General features: G+C 43.2%; 2 protein-coding genes and 1 non-coding gene across 12 annotated transcripts in view; all 3 read left to right on the top strand.

Annotated features, from left to right (window-relative positions):
* Window positions 1-934: 934 nt before the first annotated feature.
* On the top strand, window positions 935-10,749 carry atg9a (ATG9 autophagy related 9 homolog A (S. cerevisiae)). Of its 2 annotated transcripts, none has more exons than XM_040199752.2 (20): window positions 935-1,204; window positions 1,453-1,508; window positions 2,256-2,407; window positions 2,520-2,563; window positions 2,719-2,783; window positions 2,906-3,055; window positions 3,218-3,359; window positions 3,444-3,584; window positions 3,714-3,834; window positions 4,483-4,658; window positions 4,751-4,873; window positions 5,058-5,245; window positions 6,037-6,190; window positions 6,844-7,023; window positions 7,157-7,369; window positions 7,461-7,672; window positions 7,877-7,994; window positions 8,169-8,433; window positions 8,953-9,101; window positions 9,198-10,749. In XM_040199752.2, exons 3-20 carry the CDS (start codon window positions 2,305-2,307, stop codon window positions 9,204-9,206), a joined length of 2,553 nt encoding a protein of 850 aa, XP_040055686.1. In that variant the 5' UTR covers window positions 935-1,204; window positions 1,453-1,508; window positions 2,256-2,304; the 3' UTR covers window positions 9,207-10,749. The 2 variants fall into 2 exon arrangements, with proteins under 2 accessions (XP_040055686.1, XP_077945677.1); XM_078089551.1 differs by having other exon boundaries at window positions 1,014-1,204; window positions 1,453-1,513.
* A 421-nt stretch (window positions 10,750-11,170) lies between these two features.
* Window positions 11,171-11,243, top strand: trnak-uuu (transfer RNA lysine (anticodon UUU)). The gene has a single exon. It is a non-coding gene; the product is annotated as a tRNA-Lys (tRNA).
* Window positions 11,244-11,770: 527 nt separating this feature from the next.
* The window catches only part of pcnt (pericentrin), a 31,787-nt gene continuing 23,639 nt past the window's right edge, over window positions 11,771-19,918 (top strand). For 4 of the 9 annotated variants that reach the window (XM_078089543.1, XM_078089547.1, XM_040199337.2 and 1 more), the window contains exons 1-10: window positions 11,803-12,005; window positions 12,782-12,811; window positions 15,057-15,233; window positions 15,616-15,732; window positions 16,616-16,765; window positions 16,845-17,698; window positions 17,786-18,139; window positions 18,377-18,779; window positions 19,027-19,443; window positions 19,536-19,754. In XM_078089543.1, coding sequence (XP_077945669.1) covers window positions 11,958-12,005; window positions 12,782-12,811; window positions 15,057-15,233; window positions 15,616-15,732; window positions 16,616-16,765; window positions 16,845-17,698; window positions 17,786-18,139; window positions 18,377-18,779; window positions 19,027-19,443; window positions 19,536-19,754 — 2,769 coding nt within the window. In that variant the 5' untranslated portion in view covers window positions 11,803-11,957. Of the gene's footprint in view, window positions 12,006-12,781; window positions 12,812-15,056; window positions 15,234-15,615; window positions 15,733-16,615; window positions 16,766-16,844; window positions 17,699-17,785; window positions 18,140-18,376; window positions 18,780-19,026; window positions 19,444-19,535; window positions 19,755-19,918 lie in introns of all 9 variants that reach the window. The other 5 variants (XM_078089549.1, XM_078089545.1, XM_078089548.1 and 2 more) reach the window with 4 other exon arrangements.

Genomic DNA, 19,918 nt, shown 5'->3' with positions numbered 1-19,918 from the left:
AATGTATTGTAGAGGTGAAAAGAGACATCGCAGAAAGAGCTGGCAATCACGTCTTACTGCAAACACGAATGACTTGTGTGTGCAATGTGCGTACTTGTTTGTGTTTGTCTGGCTTCCTGTTTCTGTTCGTGTGGACGCACTATCGTGGCATTTGTGTGTGAAAACCACACTGCTGTCTGGGGAGACTGAGGAATTAAATTGTCATTAACGTAATTAAATGCAAAGGTCCACACATGCATGCACAGTGATAGGGAGTAGTGTGACTAACACAGTGACACAGTTAACAAAGGCCCAACTGTTTATAACAACATGAATATTCATCACAGCGAGAGAAGGTGAGTTTAGCTTTGTAAAGCATTATCTGTCATCTACTGTATCCTCATCCAAATATAAGGCAAACATCAGCTTTAGAAAAAAACAACATATATTATTAATAGGAGAATATGTAGAGGCCATGCTGTCACCAAAAAATTATTTAAAATATTTCCTCATGGGTAATTTGACACAGAAATAATTATGGACACAATAATTTAAAAACTGTTTAATCAAGCAGTGAAATAGAAACCAGCACACATCTTATCCAGCTTTTTTTGTGCTTTTATTTTATTTTATATAACGAACTCATTTGAATTGGTGGAAATGTATAATTTGACTGTCTCTATTTTTCTAGAACCATTTTATAGCTCTTTTCTGGAAAATGTTCAGATATTGAAATTGAGTTAAAATTTATGTTAGAACAGGAATTGTCACACGTTATCGTTTTTAATGTAAATATAGAATCCTCATGCAGCAGGATCACCAAAAGTGCACTTGCAGTATGAGAGTACCTGTGTCTGTACCGCAGTGCTACTGGAAATGACCAGGCGGTGGCAGTAAACACCGATTTAATTAGGCAAACCACAGTAAGGCGTGTCAGACCAACGCGCCTCAACAGCCCGCCTCTTACCACCTCTGATTGGCTGTTTCTCTTAGCCTCAGCCAATCCTCTTTCTGATTGGATAACGTCACCGCCCGTCATCGTTGACAGACGTCCACACGGCTAGCTGTTTCAAAAATGAAACTGGCTCGTGTCTGACTCCTGTATTTCAACGGCAACCCGAAAGGAAAACGAAAGCAAGACGGGTGTTAACTTATTAAAACCGCAAAAATAAATCCCGTGGTCGACCGTTCGGTGTGACACAGCGGAGGTGGAGGAACACCGGCGGTACGTACTCGGTGACATGTCTGTGTGAGAGGCCTTCGCTGTCAAACCGCCACAACAACAACAACACCTGAATGGCTTCTCATGTGTTGCCTCCGTGCTTTAACGTGTCTCTTATTTCACCCGACGGACAGCTTCTTTTTTTGTTTATCTCGTTTGGGTTTGGGCGCTTCCTCGATAAAGACCCGTCCTGCGGTATGTTATGGTGCCAGATAAGACTAAAGAAAATGTATTTTCTTTTTCTCCCACAGCTGGTAATGTCGAGTAAATACCAGATCTGGACAGGACGTACTGTGCTGCAATGGGGGTAAGGTAATTCCTGAAACTGACACACACCACAGCTCGGTTTTGAAACCGTGAATGTAGGTTAGAAGTGATCTGTGTGTGTTTCCACCCACAGTAACGACTCAAGTGTGTAATGATTGTCCCCGATCAGTGGTGTAGTCACTGTGTTTAAGGACAGTCATCACACCCAAAAATGTCTTGAGTTGATTCAATCTTAATCAGTGGAGTCCCAGGATTTGGGTTGGTTTAATAGTTAGTTCAGTCTAAACGAGGAGGGTAGCAGCAACGCAAAGTTACACACAAGATACTCATTTTAATTACTCCAAAGAGTATGTTGTTGGACCATTGACTATTTCTAAGAACATCAGTCACAAAGAATAATTTTCTATGCCTATGGGGCACATTTGCATACATCTACCCCCTCCCAATCTAGTCTTGTGTGAATATGGTGCAGTTGCATTTGTAAGAGGAGACTGCCCTTCATCAAGAAGCCCTTTGTCCGCAAGAATTGTGCTGGAGGGTTTGCTGCTCTGATCTGTAACTGATCACCTCACCTCTGCTCTGCCCTCTGACGGATCAGGTATATTACCATTCAGTCGTGAATAAATCAATCGAAATAGTAAGGCTTCAAAAAAGGCTATGGCCTGTAACACAAGCTTTCCATAATGTAGAAAGTAAGTGTCAAATGAGTTAATTATGAACATATTATGAGATATGTATCATTTCACTCCTTTCTCCTCATTTCTCCCTGCCATTCTGTGCGCTGTAGTCTGTAGCGGTGGCCTCAGCTACTTGGTGAGACTGAAGCAGCTGTGACTATGGCGCACTTTGACACAGAGTACCAGCGCCTGGAAGCATCCTACAGCGACTCTCCCCCTGGAGAGGAGAACCCGCTGATGCACGTACCAGAGGGAGCTAAATGTATGAAACAAATCCTGCCATTATCACACTCAGAAACACACCTCCCTCTTTTACACTGATAGTGATGATTAACAACAACGCTGATCCTAACTTTTTAATAAATGTTTTGCAGCCCAGTGGCACCATATAGAAAACCTGGACCTGTTTTTCCAGAGAATATCCTTCAACATGGATTTGGCATGTATTCCATATGTTTTGTCTCCTGAACAACCCTGACACATACAATGTGCTTCTTAGATTTTGCACGGTGAAAGTTTTAACAGGGTTTCTAACCTCTGATACCTTTTATAATATTCCTTAACATCAGTTACGTTTATAATCTGCACCAGAAGAATGGATTCACCTGTATGCTGCTGGGGGAGATCTTTGAGCTTGTGTACGTACCCTTTCTATCAGGAACTGTGTTTTTAATAGACTCTTGTGTGTGTGTTTGTAGGAAGTTTGTATATGACGGAGCTTGATGTTGTATGTTCTCTTCTTCTCTCTTTCTCCATGCAGTCAACTGCTGTTTGTGGTTGGCTTCACGGTGTTCCTAGCTAACTGTGTGGACTATGACATACTCTTTGCCAACAAGTTTGTAAACCACACTGATTCATCGAAGGTCACCTTGCCCGATGCCTTCCTCCCAGTGGATGTGTGCAGTGCCCGGTGAGTGTGTTGGTTTCTTCTGCAAAGAAGCACCGTCGTGTAGTTGAGAATAGGGGTGATGATTGTGTTGGTGAAATAAGAACAATCCACATTAGTATTTCTGAAGTGTGCTGTTGGGTATATACGTATTTGAATCATAAAAGTTAATATCTTCTTCCGCAGTATCCGAGATAACGCGTTTGTGATCTTCGTGTTAATCATCTCTGGGGTGTTTTGGCTCCATCGCCTGGTCAAATTCATTTACAACGTCTGCTGCTACTGGGAGATACGAGCCTTCTACATTAATGCACTCAAGATGACCATGGTGAGACAGGTCTAGACACTGAGTATTTTATTATCTGGGGTTGTATACATTCAATGTACCAACTGCCTGCTTCTTTCATTTCAGTCAGAGCTTCCCTATGCAACATGGCAGGAGGTTCAGGCCAGGATAGTGGAGATCCAGAAGGAGCACCAGATCTGCATCCATAAAAAGGAGCTGACGGAGCTCGACATTTACCACCGCATCCTCCGCTTTAAAAACTATATGGTTCGTCCCCTTCTGATGACATGTTGACACCGCTGTTTGGTCTCTGAACTATTTGTCTGATGCAGCTACCTGCACACATTACGAAAGAGTGTGACCTCAAACCAAAACGTTCTTGCTATACTTGTCAAGGTTGCCATGGTGAATAAATCGCTCCTTCCTGTGCGATTTCGACTTCCGGGACTTGAGGAGTCTGTGTTCTACACCCGCGGTCTCAAATACAACTTTGAGCTTATCTTCTTTTGGGGGCCAGGTGCGTTCATGTTGGTGATGTGATTCATTTTATATCTACATAAGGTTTTTGTCTTTCTATTGTGTTGATAGTTGATTATTAACTTAAGAAGAAAGGAGGAGGAGGTCTCTCCAGTGATTATTGCAGGTCAGCAGACAGAAATTGTCCAGTCAAATAAATATCTAGGGGTCTATCTGGACAGTAAACGGAAACACTGATGGTTTATTTTAAAAAGGCTCAGTCCACAGTGTTCCTCTTGAGGACGCAAAGATCCTTTGACATCAGCAGAAAGGTTCTTCATGTTTTCTACCAGGGGATCTTAGCTTGTGTCCTTTTCTACGCTGTGCTCTGCTGGGGCGTTCTACTGAACCATTCAGGAGGTCCTTCAAGAGATCTTTCGTTCCAGCTGCAATTAGATTTTTTTTTTTAATGAACACCTTTCGATCATGTTTCATTTGGCACTGTGGACTGTCCTTTATTGTCTCTATATTCTGGTCGCAGTTGAATTTCCCTACTGGGGATTAATCAAGTTTTTTACAATTCAGTATTATCAGGTGAAAGGAACCATTTGCATGCCCACACCCATATATTTGTCTATTTGTCAAGGTTTCCAATTACAAAGGAGCATCCTTTTGACTCGCCCTGTGTGTTTTCTCGGTGGCTCTGCAGGCTCTCTGTTTGAGAACGAATGGAGCCTGAAACCCGAGTACAAGAGAGGAGGTAACAGGCTTGAGCTGGCAGACCGGCTAGCCTCCAGAATCCTGTGGATTGGGATCGCCAACCTGCTGCTGTGTCCCGTCATTCTGGTGTGGCAGATCCTTTACGCCTTCTTTAGTTATACGGAGGTAAGCGCTTCACATGCACACGTAAACCGTATCCCATATCTCTTCTCATTTAGTGCTCTCTAGACGATAGCTTCTTGTGACTTTGGGTCTAGGTGATCAAGCGAGAACCTGGTTCCCTCGGAGCGAGATGCTGGTCTCTGTACGGTCGATGTTACCTGCGGCACTTTAATGAGTTGGATCATGAGCTCATGTCACGCCTCAGCAAAGGATACAAGGTCAGATAAGATAGCAGCTCATCTCCTGCAATCAGTCGATGAATTCAAATACATGTCAACAATAATATGGTTCAGTGTGACTTTCGTCTTATTACTCATACTGGTGCTAATCATCAACTGCTTGTAAAGTTATTATTAAATCTGCTTCCTCCCTTTTTTGTTCTTCTTACTTTGTTTCCATCAGCCGGCATCCAAGTATATGAACTGTTTCCTCTCACCGCTGCTGACGGTGGTTGCCAAAAATGTAGCGTTTTTTGCCGGGTCGCTTCTGGCTGTCCTCATCGCCCTGACCATCTATGATGAGGATGTTCTCTCAGTGGAACATGTTCTGTCATCGATCACACTGCTTGGAGTGTGTATCACAGTCTGCAGGTAGTGGATCAATGTCACCCAGTCAGTCTGTTGGCTTTTTTTCATCCAACGCCCCCCCAAAAAACACTCCAGCATTTAATTAACAGCCAAAGGAATAATTTGATGATTAGTTTGTGTAATCTAACAACAATTGTGGTTCAATTGGAAGGGGAAGCAGGGGGAGGATTTGGCAGTGGAGAAACTACAATAGTTCAAACATATTATATCATTGCTGTTGTTTGCCTTTAGTTATTACCATAGTCATTCTAAAAACTCATATGACATGGAAAACGTAGGAATCAGAATATTAGACACAAATCTTCAACCGTGTGGGATATCCAGGTTGTTATCCATCATCCATTTCTTTATTGCCCTTTTGAAGCTACCTAGACATGTAATCCCCTTAATGCTCCCCTGCAGCTAATTCTTCTTTATAAAAGCTGAGTATAAGGGGGTTTCCTTCCGTAAGCAGCCTCAACAATTTGAAGTCTTTTAATAGCTCTTGATCAGATATTAGGGAACGTTCCCATTAATTGACGTGTTTAAAGAAAATACAGTTATATCTATCTATCTATCTATACATGTATATATGTATATATATATATGTGTATATATATATATATATATATATATATATGTGTATATATTAGTACGCTGAACCCATCACGCATTTTACAGGTAGATTCTGAACTATATGATTATTTATGAAGCACGTTGCCACAAAATAGCACAATATTTACCATTGATTTTGAACATCTTAAGTTGTGAAACTTAAATTATTTTCCACCACTTCTGTGTCTCTGTCTCTTCAGATCGTTTATCCCTGATAAGCACATGGTTTTTTGCCCTGAGCAGCTGCTGAGGGTGATCCTGGCGCACATCCACTACATGCCTGACCACTGGCAGGGCAATGCACATAAATATGAGACTCGTGACCAGTTCTCCCAGCTCTTCCAGTACAAAGCAGTGAGTATGGATACTGAACTGTGAATACATATCAAGAGCAATAACAAGGGAAGTAACTTATCAAAATGGTGTTATTTACATGGTAACATATCATAACATGAAATACATTAAGTGTTATTATCCACATTATGGATGGGTGTAGTACATTTATATGCCAATTTCTGTTCCTCTGCTAGTGTGTAAACTGGCTCGTGGACATGGCTGTCTGGGAGAGTTATAAATGCATTCAAGCCATCATTAATGTTATTACTAACATCTGTACTGCTTTTACTTTGACGCTCAAAAGGCAGACGCTTATCTTGTCAATATTGTCGATGTATTTCTATAACCGCTATTTATCTAGAGCTTCCTTACTTTAATGCTGAGCTTTACCCTTGTTCCGTTACCTGCATTTATATCTAAAGAGTAGAACTAAAGATTTCTGCTTGACAAGAAGATCCACTGAAGCAGCACAGCCTCAGCCGGTCATAGTACGCCCCCGGATTGTTCCAGCTTTTGGGATTGTGAATCTTAAATGATGAAGCCAGTTCCCCAATATTTCAATCAAAACAACTTATGACTTAGAGGTTCAGCATACCTTTGATGTGATTGATAATATCCTAAACGGCTACCAGAGTGTACAGCGACAACCTTTTTCCTCTGTTTTCCTCAAGGTGTTCATTCTGGAGGAGCTGATAAGTCCAGTGGTGACGCCCATCATCCTGATCTTCTGTCTGAGGAGGAAGTCCCTGGAGATCATTGACTTCTTCAGGAACTTCACAGTGGAGGTGGTCGGGGTAGGAGACACTTGTTCGTTTGCCCAGATGGACATCAGGCAGCATGGACACCCTGCGGTAAGGGACGGACTCATTAAGTGCAGCCACACAGACATACTGAAAGACACTAAAGATGAAGACAAACTTGGAGGTACTAAAATGAAGTGTCTGTGGTATACGTGTAGCCTTACCCCTTCTCCTCCCTCTGCAGTGGATGTCTGCAGGCAAGACCGAGGCGTCTATCTATCAGCAGGCAGAGGACGGGAAGACCGAATTGTCTCTGATGCACTTTGCCATCACCAACCCCCAGTGGCAGCCTCCACAGGAGACCACACACTTCATCAGCCAATTGAAAGAGCGAGTGCACAGAGAGGCCGCGGGGGCCTCTTCTGACACACATCCACTCTCACTGTCCGAGTCTGAGGTACAGTGATAAACCGACATCCGTGCTTCAGTATCGCAGTGGTCTGACGCGAGGATTTGAGTTACTCTCTCGCCCTTTCTCTCTCTTGCAGCCAAGGAGCCTTGTTGCAAACCTTTTGGCGGGTCCCTCCACGCTGACTTCCATTCATTTTGGCCACGATAGCTCTCTGACCAATCAAGCTGGCCTGAGTGATGGAGCGTCTGCCTTACGCTCCCTCTCCCCAAACAGCGGTAGTCTTCACCTGAGAGGCAGCTTAAATGCGGCTCACACGTCAACAATGAGCAAAGCAATGGCAGGCTCCGGGTGAGTACATTCTCCTTCTGAGTCAGGCCCCAACTCCATTACATTTTAGGGCGACATCTGTCTGTGCAACAATCTAAAGGAGATTTTTCATTATAACCTAGTTCCCAGTTTAAGTTATGATCAATACTCACTGTATGTTTTGTCATCCATAGCCCTCCTCTTCATATCCACGTTCTCTCCTTTTTTTGCCTTCTCCTTCCATAGAACGGATGCCCGGACCGTGAGCTCAGGCAGCAGTGCATGGGAGGGTCAACTCACCAGTTTGGTCCTGTCAGAGTACGCCTCCACTGAGATGAGCATCCATGCCCTTTACATGCATGAGGTAATTGTAATTGAAAAGAGAGCATGGGTGGGAACACAGTAGAGGACTCTGTGGCATGCACAAAACTGAATGACGTTTCTATTGCCTACATTTGACTTCTCATCCTGAATATCTGAGATCTTCTCCATTTTTGATCCTGCCCATTCATCCTCAGATTTCTTATCTTCCCCGTAGCTACACAAGCAGCAGTCCCACGGCGAGCTATCCCGTCACACATGGCACAGACAGGACAGTGACGAAAGCAGCGACAGCATCCCTGACGAAGTGAGGAGTGAACCCAACCCCAGACATTTCCCCCGCTCACACACCTTCCCCACCACAGTTCCAAGTCCCAGTGCCATTCCCACGTCAGCCTCGTGCATGAGCAGTACCACACTGGGCCAGGAGGGGGCGGCATCAAACCGCATCGGCCAGCAGGGTTTCACTAATTCCAGCTCCGGTAACTATCTTTTTGATTATCTGTCACTTTTGTGCCACACAATAAGCCCATCATCCACACATTCTTCTTGAGAGCTGAAATGAATCCCGCAGTAAGAATACTGACTGTATGTTTCTGATATGGCCGCAACAGTTCAGGTCAATAGACCAAATATATTTAAAAAATACAATACATTTCAGACATAGACATGAGATGACCAAGTATTGCAGTATGTAAGAAACAGATGCTTGCTAACATCCATCAGCTTTCAGAGTAATTTGTGATTTGTTTAAATCATTACATTACATGTCATTTAGCCAACGCTTTTATCAAAAGCTACTTACAATAAGTGCATTTCAACCATAAGGATACAAACCCAGAAGACAAAGAAACAAGAAAGTGCAATTTCATCAAATTTGCAACGTGCTATAGATAAGAGCTATTTTAAGTACAATTAAAGTGCTGCAATTTGTTTTGTGTTTTCCTTCATTCATCTCCTGTGATTTTCGACTGTACTGTCTGGGTCCTCCGGTTTTCCAGACTCTTTCGGTGCGAGGGGGAGAGTAGTGAAGTCGGCCCGCGGTGTGCCCATGGGAGGGTGGGCAGAGGAGGGTCAGGCAGCACGACGACACCACGAGACACTACCAGAGGAGAGCTCCGAGGACGATATGCCACCTCACATACACAAGGTGAATGCTGTTTGTCTGTGATTGGAAGGGAGATGTTATTTTGCGTGATGACACTGCAAGTAAATACTATATATTTTGTTCCTCCTCTCTCTTCAGATTACATAACCAAGTTATGTGAATGAGTATCAGCGTCCCACAACTCCACAGATATCCAGGGACGCGTCCTCCACCAAAACCTTTTTCCGGGCCTTACCACCTGATCGGACACGTATGGAGCTGGACATATGCAAGAGCAGTCTGCCATGAAACCTACAAACCACGTAACCGAATGAAAGATAATATACCACAGACTGCATGCCTGAATAGGCAAACAGGGTAAATATCTCAATTGTGACCAGAAGAGGACCTACAGGATCAAGTTGTTTCTAAAATCTTGGCTATGCGCTTTTATAATGTCGAAAGATTACATGATGAAAGTGCATGTATTACTGGGGTGTAAATTAACTTGTCAACACTTCATCCTTTGCACTATGCCACTGTTGAAAAATACATACCAAGTTGCTCACAATTTGATCACAATAATCACAATTGTGCTCTCTGTATTTGTCCTTCTCTTACTACTGCTTTAGTACACAAGTAAAATTTGCAGAATGTTTGGTATCTCTCTGACAATAGCGTACCACGTTGGCTTTCATTGTGTCAATCTGTTGTACCTGTAGCGGGACGCTGTGCTCTGTCTTTCAGCTGGCGCTCCGCCTCTTTGCAAAACATATGAAGGCATCTAATAGTAACAAAACCTGACATTTTTGTAATAAGATTTTAACTGTGAGGGACTTGTTTCTTTCTTTCTACATGAATTGCATAACACAATTTATGTGAATTCAGTCTGGCTCAGTTTGCACAGATTCTTGTTCTAAACATAATTGTACAGCGTAGCCTGGTAGTCATGCATACTGTGCACTGTGTAGATAAATATCATCAGGTGACTTCACACAACCATCATATAGCATATTTAATTGATCAAATGTAGACGATTAAAAGGCCAACATGTTGCAATGTGTATGTATCGATACGTGATTAACGAAAAACAAACTAATCGGTTGCAACAACAGACCTTCACCTGACAAACACTATTCAATTTTTCACCATTCATTAATTTCAACAGACTTGCGAAGGGGCGCAGCAGAAAGACAAGGTTACTTTGAGCATGTGCATTGACTTCTGTGCCAACCCTAACCCATACAAAATACCCTCTAGCACAAGTGCATGACCACCATAAACCCATTCTTCTAAAAAGTTAGAATTCATCCCCAAGAAGAATGACCATCCTCCACTTCCTGTTAATCAACTTTCCCTCATTATCCTGTCATTAGGCCACAGTTAATCCAAAAAATAATTATACAGGTTAATAATCTGTTAATGGAGAGGGTGTCACTTAACTAGGATTATTTGTAAGTATGTTTTCGTATGTATGTACAGTATATTTTAATTATTTTATTTATCAAAGGGATGTGCCATGATGATTGACCTTTGACAATAAAGGTTGGGTTTTCTGCTCTTGGTTAGGGATGAATAAGTATATTGATATGGTAAAGTATCCATTGCTTCAGTGCACTAATGTTTGATTCGTGATACATATTTTTTTATACATCTTGTCGAATACAATTTTGTACAGCTGTAAATTCCTCCATTAAAAACAAGACAATGACGCTATGCTACATTATTTTGTGTGTAGACTAAAGGAGCAACTACCAAGACACAAATAATACGGATAGAAATTGATCCATATTTTTGTTGCCATTCATATTTTGCGTTTGCTAAGTAAAGATGACATACAAATCAGTATCGCTATCGAGCTATTTTGGCATTCCTTTTGTCCGTTTATTGCAATCAAACCAATGAAAGTTCTCTTTGGTTTGGCTTTATGCAGCAGTAATAAACTAGCCGGGCTTGATAGACACAGGGAAATGAAACAAGTATTTACTTAAGCAGAAGGTCGCAAGTAAATGGCTCCGTTAAGGAGACGATCCCCTACTCCTCCGTGTGTCTCACACAAAGACACTATAACCACAAATGGTCCCGTAAAGGGATGTATGTATTTAAATGAGGTACATATTTGAGATGTCGAAGCCCGGATAGCTCAGTCGGTAGAGCATCAGACTTTTAATCTGAGGGTCCAGGGTTCAAGTCCCTGTTCGGGCGAACTTTTCTTCTGGACATTTCCGGATGTTTCCGTACGTAGGTAAATGCTCTCACGTGAATTATACATTTCTGAGACGGGAGTTTGGAAGCCGAACAATTTATATTATGATACATTCTTAGTTGGGCCTGGGATAATCCAGAGGTAGTTCTCAAAAGATTTCCATTGTCATGGTTTTATTAAGTCTAACGTGAATGTTGGTGACTTGCACAGTTTTTCAGACATATTTATTCGCAACCATATCTAGTTGCCATAATCTGCGCTGTGCAAACGCCATGCAAACTCATCAGCCCGTAGTAAACCTCGGAAGAATCAATTTCAAAACAATGAAATGGATGGATGTATGGTTTGTAATAGCTGATTCTGATTGGCCAAAACATCCGTCAATCTTGACACACTTCTTTTATTGGTCAACTCGATACTACTTTTTGAATGATGTTCAAGATGTTTGAACACATTTCAGCAAAGCCCACACCATTGGCTGAATATGTAAAATGGAGTCATTTCATTGGCCTGTCTGCTCAGGGCAACTCGATAAGGGCGGAGCTACGACAACTTGGCGGCCATGTTGAATATTATCTGTTGACAGTTGAGTTTAAAGAAAGCTCCAAGATTTTGTTTTAGCCAACTTATGCTACAACTAAACGTCTGTTGTGCTTTTAAATGTAATCCGGCTTTATGTCCTGAACTTTTAATGGTTTGATTCAAGTCAAGAGATGGATGACGATGAACGGCAGAGGAAACTACAGGCTGGAAGAGCGAAGGTTTGTTGCTAACGTTTAACGCACGCTAAGGCTCAATGCTAGCGGTCAACGATGGCCAACTCTTTTGTCATAGCTTAACGTTTGTCCACTTCGGAGAAGAGTGTGACGTTAGTAAACAAAGGAATTAGAATTTGGTTTGGCCGTCGCCTAGATTCTATTTACCCGTTTAACTACATGACACGTTACTCTTAACGGCATTCGTTTGCCGCGCATATTCCGCCAGTTGATCATTAGCTGAGGTTTCGCACAGCAAACGATAACAATAATATTGGTATTGCAGTGAGAGTAACCGAGTAATGGGTTGAATCGCTTTCTAGTTCATATAAGTTACACTGAGTCCAGCAGACACCGCACGTTTCTGCAGGGACGAAGGGAATGTGTTACTGTGTCTTACTTAGTTTCCGTTTCAGCCTTGAAAACAATAAAATGACAATTCACAATCCCAAAGTTGCTAACGTTGCATGTTGACCTTTCACGCTATTTTCTTCTAAGCTTCCCACTGCTTTTAAAAATATATAATATATATCTTCTAATACGTAAAAGTGCATTTGGAGCGTTGCTACTTTGCTGTTTCGATGAAAGTAAACATTTAGCAGCTGTTTTTCCATATTAGCAATGGGTCAATGATTACCAATGGCCTCCGGCCACGTCCTTTAAGAACTAGGTTCCCTTCCAGCTTATTGTAGAAGTCCTAAATAATGCATATGTGTTACATCAATAGGATGCATAATACTTGGGAAGTAACTGAACTGAACCACTTATATTCCTTATAACAGAAATCCTCCAATATTTCCAGAACGCAGTCGGTAAGTATAGAATCAGGTGACTGACCGAGCCATTTCGCTTTGCCATGGGATTATGGGTTAATGGAGAGTATTTCTTTGTGATTTAGGTCTTCTTGCATTTAGTTTAGTTCTTTCTCGGGTGGGCAATCAGTGCTTTTCTTCTTCCTCTACGCGCCAGCTGACACAATTGCTGTCAGCTTTTGAGATTTAGATATACAGATCATCAAGACTGCGACCCTGGAAGGAAATCATGTTAAGCATTTACAATTACACTGATTTAGTCTTTGTTATGCACCTTGCATTAACTGCCATGCTAGTTGCAGGCCATCAGGTGGTGCAGTGAGCCCATGAGATTTGGCAATGTTCAACATGTGCTTGCATCTCACATGAATGGTGTTGCTATGGTAATGCAGGGCTGTCAATTGCCTTTACTGCATTCGGTGCACCACATAGCTCGGATTTTATGTATGTTATGTTTCCCTCTGGAAGCAAGGCATATATATGTATACACATTCTACAGACATAGACAAAAAAACACATAACATACTGTGAGAAAAAGCATTCAGCAGTGCAATAACATCTGATGTGGCCACAAAATGATCCATCTAGTCAGACTCTGGGTAGTGCAGAAGCGGCCTTGGGCTAAACAATGCTCATCTGGATAATATGTCTTCCGAGCATGTGACGCGTGTTGTTGCTGGCAGAGGCGGTGAGCATGGTGACGGAAGAATGAGATGGCTGGGGTTTGAAGTGATAGTGGACACAAAAGAAGATGAACAATGGGAGGTGGGAAGATTTTTAAGTGTGGTGGTGTTGTGAGGGAATGATCGTTTTAAGCAAAGTGCTTCTTTTTTTTTTCCAAGTCAAAAGAAGAAGGTGGTATGGTGGTGGACGCATTGTAGCGTAGCGCAACCCCCCCCCCCCCCCCAAAAAAAAAAAAAACAAATCCCAAATGTGTATATATAACGGGCATATAATAAGTGATCGCAATAAAGATTGGCCCATTGTCTCATGCACACAGTGATGTCATGCACATGCATGTGACTCATCACGCAAAGAAACAAGTAGCGCTCGCCATATCATCTCTATTTGATTGGAGCATGCACACACCGATCCTGCTCGCCACAGACACACACACAGCCCTGTCTCCTCCTCTACATGTAAACGCATCTCCCAGTCTCCACCCACTTCCATGAGCCTAGACACATGCCAGCCCCTGTCCAGAGTTGGTGGATACCTCTGCACTGGACGAGGCTGTGGCAGGGAGTTTTACAATGAGAAGATTCAATGCTTGGTGCTGTTGCCCTCCGATGGCAAGATCTACATCTGGACAGTAGAGCAACTGCCCCGATAAGGAGGAATTGGCAGGTCCGAGCACCAGCAAGAAGATTGACTGTCGGTTATTGATGCAGGGATTCAGGAGGGTCTTTCACAATGTGAACTGCTGTAATCTGATTTAAGCTGCTTAAAGAAGAGAGGTCGGGCTGAGAGGGGGGGGAGAGAGACACACATGGATAAAAAGGAATTTGTTGCAAAGAGAAACTGTCTTGGATGGATTTGTATTGTGACATCTTTTGGAAGTAATGTTTTTCACAGTGAATTAACTTTTTGCGTTCAAATTCTTAAGAGATTTTTTTTTCTTCCGTCATATTTTCAGAAAGGACTTAGTCTTCAAAAAAAACCTGCAGTCAACCAGTTTTCACGTCTCTTCCTTTTTGAGTTTTTCTACTTTGCCAGAACATAAAAAGACCGAAATGGATGCATACTTAAAAAAAAATCTTTTAAACCTCTTTCTGTTACTGCCGTGCTGAGAGGCTGTCCAATGTGTGTCACTAAAACCTGCACTTCTCATGGGTTTGCTTTAGCTCTCTGGAGATTTGAGAATATTTAGCATCGTCCCCTCATTTTAAACTCTTGATTCTTTGTCACGCAGTGGTGTAGCCTATTTTGGGAAGGTGTTTGGGTTTTTCTTCCTGCTTCATTGGGAACCGTCTTCTTTTTCGAGGGGGGCTGCAAAACTGACTCATCAGAAATAGGGGCTTCCAGATCTAGTTTCTATTCCACAGTGGGGACTATCCACAACTTGTACCCCTGATGGATTTTTACTTTGCATGATGATTTTATAGCTTTTTCTACTGAGGAGATAAATCTGGATTCCAGTTCTCTCTCACCCACCACCCCTGAGCTTCACCATGCTGATTGTGTGGTGGTGCTCGGTGGTCCTGACCTATGTGTCCGTCTACCTCTCGCTGTCCTTCCTGCGCAGCTTGCTAGCTTCCGACAGAAGCGGGCGAAAGGCGACGGTACGGGGGCGCCGAAAAAGACGCAGAAGAGGAAGGGCCCGACTGTCCCGCAGAATGACGGAGCAACGCAAGGCCGCCACGTAGAATCAAACGTTTCCTCGGCCAATGACAACGGGCCGGACAAGGAGACCAACCATGAGGTACGTTCAGATTATCAGTCATGCGTCATTAATACAGTTGCAGAAGAGACAAAGGTTTTTAATTAACGGCTGGTCATTTTCATAGCACCAATTGCTTTACTGGATCAGTCAGGACAGGGCGGGTCACATGGCCTGACCTCCAATTTTGCTCACTGTATGTTTTAACAAGTGGTCCGTGGTTCCTGCTCTGTTAACATACATTATAAAAATGGGTCACTAACCATTACTTTGCCTGCGGGGCATGTTGTCATAGCAACGTGGTCAGGATCAACTGTGGCATTGACTGCCTTTTTTAAAGGGAAAGTTCACCCGCAACATTAGATTACACATGGACTGCAATGACTTGAAGGAAGTTAAATTCTAAAACTATTTAACCCTTTAGGGACCCCAAAAGCAACAACCGAAGGATCCGCCCCCCACTGTGGAGCAAAGCCTGTCCCCTCTGAATGATTTTAGAGAGGGTGAACTGGCTGCACTCACCGGCAAAGAGCAGCTCAAGGTATAAAAAGTGTATTTAATCATTCACACAGGATAAGGATTTTTTTTGGGTGGGGCAATTTTTATAGTCCATGTTGAAACATATCCTTTGAATACTTTAATGTCTTCTTTGTAGTTCCTTTTGACTTTATCTGTCTGTTGTCAACAATTCAACTGGTCTTGGGTTTGATTCTATGACTATCAAAAGGGAAGCATGAAGGTTGGATGTCGTGAAATGCACACTTGGTATTATAATCTTAGGCTCTGAATTCTCACATCGGAAACTGGTGTCTGAACTTATTCTATTAATCTGTGTGATGAAGGGCATTGAGATTTGTTTGGACTAAATTGTCTAAATTATTTATTTACCCAGAAATGTGTGTGTGTCATCAGCAACAACCAATTGGGAATGTAACTGTCTGCTCTTCTGCATTGCTGCTTGGCTTCCCCCATCTAAAAATACAGCTTGCTCCTTTTATATTATGTATGTGTTCAGAGGAATGGGTTTAAACCAGGTGTTGTTGGTGTTTTAAACTGGAAATGTTTTGAAATACCTTAAATTATTAATTTATTCCTGATCGTCACTGTGTCAAAATACCTTTTTTTTTAATATTACATATTGTCATAATCTAAAGACTAAAGAAAGCATCCTTAAAATTAGCACATCGATTTGATAGGATTTTTAATGAAAAACAGAATAATCAAAATCACCATTCCGTATTGAATTTCCAACATACAATATATGTCATATTTTCAATTGGATGTATTTTTAAACCATTGGGATGAAGTCCTTTTTGATAGTTTATGATTTTTAATGAGGAAATCTATTTCTAAGTATTTGGTATTTATGTGGATGTCAATGCTTGTAAGAAAATCCCCTCCCATAAATGTTTTTGTACTGTCAGCAGCTGCAGCAGGCTGTGGAGAAGCGTAATGAGATCATTGCCCGCCTCAGCTCCAACCTGCAGGAGGCCCTAGCCAGCAGAGACCAGGTACAACTGGAGGCACAGTCACTTACTGGGCAGATTCAGGCGCTACAGAGACAGCTCCAGCAGGTACGTGCCACTCAAAGCTAAACCTGTGACCGAGTCACTATTCATGTGTTCTGAACTTGCTGAATTGTCTCTCACACAGACCAGCGTAGAATTTTTGCGCATCAAAAATCAGTCGGCGGCTGAAGTCCTCCACGCCCCACAACAGCAACGGCATGGCCATTGCTCCCAAGATGCTGACTCCCACCATAAGGAGGCCCAAATGGAGGAAACTGAGTGTGCAGGACCTGGGTTCCAGTCAAGTGTTGAAGGCCTTGGCAAGGAGGGCGAGACCAGCCCTGTTATCCTCAAATTGAGGGCCGAGCTGGAGGAAGAAAGGCAGAAGAGCCAACGCTTGTATGCGGAACTGGTGGAGGAGATGGAGAAACACCAACTTGTGCTTTCTTCACTGGAAAAGGAGAAGGAGGACAGGGAAGACGAGCAGAAAGAAAGGCTGACGCAGCTACATAACCTTCAGGCCCAGTTGAGCTCGGTCCAAAGTCAGTGCCTTGAGATGCAGCAGTACAAGGAGGAGAAGGAGAAGCTGAACAGAGAAGTGCTCGAGCTGAGGAAGAAACTTCAGGAGGAGGACGACCACGCAGAGAGGAGATCTCTAGAGGAGGTGCAGAAGCTCAAGGAGGAGTTGGAGGGAGTCAGGCAGCTGTTGGAGGAAAGGGAGAAAGAACTGAAGTTTCGAGAGGAAGAGGTCACGGGACTCAAAGCTTCTAAGGATCGTCAGAACCAGGCGAAGGCTTGCTTGAGTTGTGAGGAAAAGATCACTGTAGACGAGACCAATCTAGAGAGCGCACCTGTGGGGGACCACATGGTCGTTTCATTACCCGGGGACATCCTGATGGAGCGCTACCTGGCTTCAGCTCCTCCTGGACTCTCCCAATCGTCAATGCTCATTGAAAGCTTTGAACACTGCGGTCAGCTGGACCTCTCTGCAGAATACAGGTCAGTGAAATGATGATGGCTAGTGGTGTGTTTTTTTTGGGGGGGCTTTTTCAATCACATTATTCATCGCTCTGCCTCCCTTTGCAGTTTTGAGCTGAACAGTGAGGTGTTGGGAGATGAGCCTCTGTTGTCGATTTCAAACCGTTTCCCCGAAGAAGGAGTCAACCTCGATGACGACTCTACCCAACCGCGCTCGCCTGGCATTCCTGAGCATTTCACCTCCCGATCTCCATCTCAGTGGCTTCACGATGACTCCTCCGGCGAGCTGGAGACGAGTAAACTCTCTGAGCAGCAGTTTGAGGAAACTGACCTGGAAAAAGAGCTGCTGAATCAGCAGTGCGGGGAGCTCCGCGAGGAGCTGATTCTCAAGGAGAGGGACTTGAGTGTGTTAAAGGAGGAAGTCCTCAACAGTGCCGAAGAGCTGGAGGAGGCCAGGAGCAGGTAACGAAGGTCTTTAGGGAATATGGGTGAATGTTTGATTCATCCTGATTTTTTTAATATATTTTTTGTCTTTTCTCCATCAAATAACAAGCTCAATAGTTCTTCTTTTAATTGAAAGTTAAATTCTTTTTTTACATTTATTAAGGTAGATTTTATCAAGTTATTCAAATGTTGCCTGCAAAGCAACCCTGAATGTTTCAATAATCGACTTGAGAACTTTAAATCTTTGTACGTCAGGTGGGCCCAGGTGACCGAAGACCTAAAGCAGGCTCTGTGGGAACTTGAAGAAGAGAAAGATAAGAGAAGACGCGCAGAGGAGGAGATCACCTTGACAGCCCATCAAAACCACCCAAAGAACCAATTTGGTGCCTTAACGGAAGGAGAAAAGGAGAATGCAGTAGTGTTGATAGGAAAGGATGCTGCTAATACCTCCCTGCTGGTTCCTTCTACCTCTCCATCAGACGGGGAAGATAAACTGGTGGGTGGGCCAGAAAATGAACTGGAGAAGGAGGCTGCACTCCCGTCTTACCAAAAACCGCAGGAGCTCAACTTGTCGTCTCTGCAGGAGATGAAACCGCCCGCAATCTCTGCCAAACAGAGCTCAGAGCTCCACCATGACAACCAGCTGCAAACACTGCAGGTACACCAGTATGATAAGTGGGTTTGTGTTGGCAGTTTTATGGGAATGTAAACATGCTATACTCTGTATGCAGCTGCGCCCCCCCCCCCCCCCCCCCTACCCTCCTGTGAACTCAATTAAGAAAGAAATAATCTACATCAGCAGTGCTTTGTGCTTTAAGGGTTGGAATGATGGAGGCAATGAATTGATTGAAACTATAATATAGAAAACGCTCAACTTATTTCTGTTTCTTTCTGTCCCCCCAAAGGCTCAACTTGAAATTCTCCAGTCTGAGCTAGAAAAGACCAAAACTGAGCACGAAACCATATTGGCCTTATTGGATGAAAGGACTATGAAGCTGGACGAAACATTAAAGGAGCTTGAGACAACACGTGCACAGTTTGTAAACATTGGAACAGAAGTGGAAAGCTCGCGGGAGGAGCTGGAGAAGAGCCGGGGTCTCCTGGACAGTGCGCTGAAAGAAAAGGATGAACTGGAGGCTCAGATCTTCTGTTTGAGACTAAGCCTGGGCAGCCTGGAGGAGGCCCAAGCCCAGGCAGCGCGGGAGGGAGAGGAGCACCGAAGGAATAAGGAGGAGATGGATGACCGCATTAAGAAAATGGAGCAAGTATTGGAGGAAGAACTGGAACAGTTTGAGAACATGCTTAAAGCCAAGGATGTTGAGGTGCGATATATGATGTGACAGTTCATTTATTTAGCTATTGTTTGATCAACTGTCAGGAGATTAAAATAATGGGCAAAATGTGTTTTCGACAGTTTGGTGAAGAGAAAGAGAAATGGGAGGAGGAGAGACAGGAGAAGGAGAAAGAGCTCCTCGACGTGAAGCAACACCTTGAGGAACACAGGAGGGAGATGGAGGAGCAGGTCAAGGCTCTTGTGGAGAAGCAGCTGGAGGCTGTTGAGGAGGCAACAAAAAGGCTCAAGACATCTCACCAGCAGGAGATAAAAGATATGATGGAGAAACATCAACAACAGGTGGGATTTAACAACTTCCTAAGCGTGAGTCATTTTAGTGTGTACTATATAGTCATAAACTGTATGTTCAATGCTGCATGACATTCTTTTCAATTCTTTTTTATTAGAAAGGGCATTTGTAGTATTTTCTCATGAGCTAGTATACAAATATGGATGCTGATTCC

Source organism: Gasterosteus aculeatus, chromosome 15 (assembly GCF_964276395.1).
Source record: "Gasterosteus aculeatus chromosome 15, fGasAcu3.hap1.1, whole genome shotgun sequence".
NCBI lineage: Eukaryota > Metazoa > Chordata > Actinopteri > Perciformes > Gasterosteidae > Gasterosteus > Gasterosteus aculeatus.
Note: the sequence above shows the minus strand (reverse complement) of the source record. Positions and strands in the feature narration are given on the sequence as shown.